General features: G+C 35.4%; 1 protein-coding gene across 1 annotated transcript in view; it reads left to right on the top strand.

Annotated features, from left to right (window-relative positions):
* The window catches only part of LOC127623249 (chromodomain Y-like protein 2), a 77,786-nt gene that overhangs the window by 48,277 nt on the left and 23,509 nt on the right, over positions 1-6,000 (top strand). Inside the window, exon 3 of the mRNA XM_052097605.1 lies at positions 5,454-5,671. Within this exon, the coding sequence (XP_051953565.1) occupies positions 5,454-5,671 (218 nt within the window). The remainder of the gene's footprint in view (positions 1-5,453; positions 5,672-6,000) is intronic.

The following is a 6,000-nucleotide window of genomic DNA, read 5'->3' as shown; positions in this document are numbered from 1 at the left end:
TACACAAACACGTAATTCTGTGGTTTGAGCAGAGTGAGTGGGAGAAATTGTGTTGAGGTTTGTATGATGTACGAACACTGCGGTGCTTCTTTTCGGAACACAGAGATTGACATAATTACACAAAATTGTCCTTATTTTAAATTTAAGAGTGCAATACAGGATTATAGGCTCCTAATGTCACCAGTTCTCTTGAAATTTGCCAAATATTCCAATAAACTTCTTCTAATAATCCCAGTTACAGATATGATCATGTTTAATATTCCCTGCATAATTAATCAGCACAGCTAAATAAATTTTCTAATTGTTTAGTTACGTTTCACGGCAGTGTGTAAATGCTGTAGACACATTCATCCCTGCGATTTCTAAAGGCATTGCTTATTCCGTGCGAATCAATGGTAAACATTACAGACATCCCCATTAATAATTACTTTACAGACATGGGAAACTAATCCCATCCGAATAGGGTTTATATTTACATATAGGCCTATTTATGATTATATATCAATTGTGATGAACTCATGAACTCATTTTGTGAACAATTGTATGTGGAAACATGTCTTGAGTATTTTCGACTTACAATGTAAAGGCCTTGTTAAATGTGTGCTCTACCAGTTTTGAGTGAATGAATCTGTGATAAATGATGTATTTTGTGGGTTTGTTCTTGTGTGCAGTTTGATAAATGTATTCTTCTTATGCTGCTCCTCTCTTTGTTTAGACGTTACAAAAGTGGTTAGTCATATGTGTGTAAAGATGCTGGATAGTGTCTCCCAAAACACACAAAAAGCACAAACTTTTTTTCCAAATGAAACCTTCACATTCATTAGCCATGTTAGCTGTCAAACAGAGTGTTTTTAATGTCTTCAAATAACGTCAAAAGGAAGTTTATTAGTACAATATCCAATTGTAGGCATTAATTATTGGCAAGACAAGCATATGCTATACTGTCTACAGGGGGAAGCAGGTTGTGTTTGGAAATGATTTGTTGGGATGTAATAAATCCTATAAATGTGTTTTTAAGCTTATTTTAACACTGCACTCTTAAGCAATGTATGGGGCGCTACAGAATAACAGCAACTGCAATTTCTGCTGCTTAAACAGACCTGTGGCTCTATCCCGAAACCAGAAATTGATTTTGGTTCAGTACATTGAGTGTTTCCATTAACCCTAAAACCAACCTCATATACCTCTAATAAAGCTAATGCCGAAGGGACTTCACTGAATTCCTTTGCATCTTTGTAAGTCAGTATTTTATCACATAAGCATGTATATTCTTACAAGTCTGCTGTGCAGCTAGTTTTTCACCCCGTTGATGCTCTGCTCAGATTTCATATAATTTCAACTTCGAACCCGTTGCCACCGAGCTTTTGAAGTGTCAGCTAATGATCACCGGACAGTTCGGATGAATTATCTTAATATTGGAAGTGCCAGCACTAAAAGTAGAACAAGAAGTGCTTCTCATCTGGAGATCCATGCAGTGCCGGATGTCCTGACACGAATCATGAGCTTTCCAAATCTAAAGTGAAAAGTCAGCCTACCGACTGATTCATATTAAATGAGGGTTTAATGCACATTGCAATGGATACTAGTTCTTTCAATCAATCAACACCCCAGTTAGACTTTGGGAAATTATTCATATGACTATTTTAGTGAATTTTCGTCTTTATACTGTGGAGTTTGGAAAATTTTAATAAAGCATTTTTGCTACATACTGTATTGTGTTGTTCTTTCCAAAGAACAAATAAATGCATTATGATAGGAAATAAGTATATACAGAGTAATATTTCCCACTTTTAAAATCTGAGATTAATTGCGATTAACTAAAACAAATTATGAGATTAATCACGACTACAAATGTAATCAACTGACAGTCCTATATATATATATATATATATATATATATATATATATATATATATATATATATATATTAAGCAATATCACATGAGTAAGAGTGTGATTATGGCCCTACATCAGCACTGCTGTGATTCAACCACAGACCTCGTGCTGTAGGTAATCACAGCAGTGCTGATATAGGGCCATATAGCATGATTGCGAGTGTGATATTGCTTAAATGTAAAAAAATTGGAAAAATGATCATACAAAATTGTCATAAAAAAATGCATTTGTGCATGGAACTACTTTATTACTTGATGGATCAAAATCTGCCATTGCTGGTTCAAAACAAATGATGCGTCCAAACCTTTGTTAGTAATTAAAAAATTTCACTTCAGAAATAGTATCACGGCTTGTGCTGTTTCTTACAAGTTATTGGATAAACAAGGATATGTGTGTGTGTGTGTGTGTGTGTGTGTGTGTGAGAGAGAGAGAGAGAGAGAGAGAGAGAGAGAGAGACGGAGTGAGTGATCACATGTTGCCATACCCAAGCAGAGATGCTGTCAGCTTTCTGAAGATCAGCTTTCTCAATGGAAAAATAGCATCCAAGTGGGGTTATTTCTCCATATTTCGCTGTAGCCGGTGCGCAAGAGTCATTCCCTATAGAAACCGCAATGTCATTTTAAACACTGTGTATCCAGTGTGGAACTACGTTAAGAGGTAAGCACCTTGAGTTCTGTAATTAATCAGTCTGTTTTGTCTCTCATCTGTGATGAGCCATAATGCTTAAGTTGTTCGTTTAAAGCCGTTTAAAGCTATTTCCTAGCTTTAGTAGTGTAGTAGTAATACAAGCGATCAAGGAGTGCTGTATGTAAACACTGGCTGACACGGATTCACTTCACGTCACCTAACTGGCTCATATTACACATAAAAATTATCTTTTGCCACCACCTGCTGGCTAACATATGTAATGTAAAAACAAAAAGAAAGACAAACCATAGCTCTTAACACATATGCACTACTCTTACACTATAGTTTAGAACAGCACCAACAGAAGTGGAGTGATACACACAGTGAAGCGTCAGAGTGCTGATGGTGTCAGACCATCAGTGGTCATGGAACGTCTCTTGTCCAATCAGATTCGAGGACCGGAACTAACTGTTATATATATATATATATATATATATATATATATATATATATATATATATATATATATATCCTCGAAGTGTTTTTGGGAAGTGACTATTTATAAAAAAACAATTATGCATATTTAGTTTTGAGGTTAATTTTGGCATAAACTGGGCATTGAGGGGCATAAAATTTCACCACTGTTTTTTAGACAGGAAATGGAAGTTTTGCATTCACAATACAACACAAAAATATATTCAACAAATATTGATTTAAAAGCATTAAGGCTTATTTCATGAAAAGATATTACAATTGACTATTTGAAACTAATGAAGACTATTGATTTTGATGATAGCCCATATTTACAGGTATGTCGCATGTCTCTGTAATGTAGTATATTCAGGGTGCGATTTGCCAAGGGGGATGGAGGGATTCCTGAAATACCTACCTAATTACAACACAACTGGTGACATTAGCGAGCCTGTAATCCTGTGTTACTCTCTTGAATTAAAAATATGGACAATCCTTTCACATTAGCCATTAGTGAACATTCCTTAAAAAAACAACTTCTCCCCCTTCACTCTGTTCAAATAATAATATTACATGATTGTGTACTAATTTCCTTAATCAAAAGAAAACATGCTGGCTTTTTTCTCTTTTACGAAATTTTAACCTTAACCTTGGATTATTTTACCGGGCATTTTATAGAATGTAAAAAAGGCTGAAATCTTTATACCGGTGAGGCCGTGCGGTACAGAAATGACAGAACAGCACAGAAAATCATTGGTTTACTGAACGATTTACTGAATCCATTGTGTGAATATAGATTTGTTTGACCACTAGATTGACCACTAATGCCCAGTGTTGCATTTTGCTATGCTTAGAATTTTTATCATGAAATGTATTCAAATCTATATTTCTGGGGTATTTAATAATTTCATATTTTAATCAGTGAACATGAAAATTAATCAGTGAACATGAAAATTGCTACATTTGTTCCAAAATTGTTAGCAATTGTGTTAATGACTACCGTAAATTATAAAATGGTTATCAGAAGCCATTGAGAATTGTTAACCTAAAGTGTTGACTATAAACTGCTTAAATTGTCTGTATTCAGTCAGATTAATAGAATAAACAATTTACAGCTTCAAGCATGAAAAGGTCTTTTTCAATGTTGTGTGAAGAGTTCATAATAGCCTATGCAAAATATCAAATTTAGAAATAGATTTGAATTAGAGATGCATATATTAGCCATTTCTTTTAACCGGTCACTAACCGACCATTATTACTTGTCAATTAATGGTAACCGACAAGCCTTAAATCCAACACGTGACTTGCATTCTTGGGTATTATCAGATTACTGTTTGTAACAGTCCTACAAAATTAGGATACATATAGTTTAACTGTATTCTATTACAGTTAACCTACATATATATATATATATATATATATATATATATATATATATATATAAAACAGTTAGGTCCAGTCCTCAAATCTGATTGGACGAGAGACGTTCCATGAGCACTGATGGTCTGACACATCAGCACTCAGACGCTCCACTTGTGTTCGTGCCTCTTGTGTATATGTGTCTCTTTACATGTATTTATTTATTTTTTTACATTACATGTTAGTCAGCAAGTGGTGGCAAAAGATCATTTTTGTGTGTAATATGAGCAGATGGTGACATGAAGTGAATCCGCATCAGTCATGGTTTACATACAACAGCACTACATGATTGCTCGTATTACTACTATACTACTAAAGCTAGATAATAGTTTTAAATGGCTTTAAACTAACAACTGAGAGACACAACAAGACTGATTAATCACACAATGGGTGCTGTTTAAAATGGCTGAGGATGTTGCGGTTTCTATAGAGAATGACTCTTGCGCACCAGCTGAGAATAGAGAGAAATACCCCCTCTTGGATGGCTATATTTCCATTGAGAAAGCTGATCTTCAGAAAGCTGACAGCATCTCTGCTTGGGTGTGTCAACAGGTGATCACACATGCTCCATCTCTCTCTCTCTCTCTCACACACACACACACACACACACACACACACACACACACACACACATATATCCATCCTTGTTTATCCAATAACTTGTTAGAAACAGCACAAGCCATGATAATATTTCTGAAGTGACATTTTTTAATTACTAATGGAGACTTGGACGCATCATTTATGACCATACTCAATTTTTCAAATTTTTTAAACTGTACTTACTCATTGAACTGTTGTATATAACAATATCACACTCGCTATCACAGCAGTGCTGATGTAGGGCCATATAGCACTCTTGCTCGTGTGATATGCTGTGTGAAACAGGCTTTATCCTCATCAAGGCAATTAGATGAGAATACATGTCATAATAATATTTGCTGATAATAATCATTAGTAAAACATATCCTTCAACCTAAAAGAACTTAGATGGACAAGAAGTTCTCATACTAATTTCTCTTTTTTCCTCTTGTATGAAACAGGGTCGGCACTTCCTAACGGAGACTCACATTTACACAATACAGTCAAACGGAAGCTAACAGAGGACAAAGGCTACATCTTTGACAAGAGACTGAGGTACAACGTCAGACAAAACGAGACCAGCTGCAGATTTCGAGACATCGTAGTCAGGAAGGAAGAGGGTTTTACACATGTCCTTCTATCGAGCCAAACATCAGACAACAATGCTCTAACCCCCGAGGTATGTGTCCACATGTTTGAAACTTTATGTACAGATTTTATGCAAACGTCTGAGCAATCGGTATCAAAACATTTCATCGCTCTTCTCACCACATTAAACACATTAAACATGACGAAATTTCACAATGGTTGACAAATGTGAAGACTTCATGATGAAGTAAGTTTGAAAGTCAATATATCCAGAGCACATACTAAAACTGCCAGTTATAACAGAATGCTCTGGGTGGCGCTGTTGAGTGTGGACACAAGTTGATCACATTTGACGAGCAAACCGTTCTGTCAGTACGTTAAATTGACACCAAAATACGGGTTATTGCGATGTATCTTACT

Source organism: Xyrauchen texanus, chromosome 29 (genome assembly GCF_025860055.1).
Source record: "Xyrauchen texanus isolate HMW12.3.18 chromosome 29, RBS_HiC_50CHRs, whole genome shotgun sequence".
NCBI lineage: Eukaryota > Metazoa > Chordata > Actinopteri > Cypriniformes > Catostomidae > Xyrauchen > Xyrauchen texanus.
This window is presented reverse-complemented; position numbering and strand designations above follow the sequence as displayed.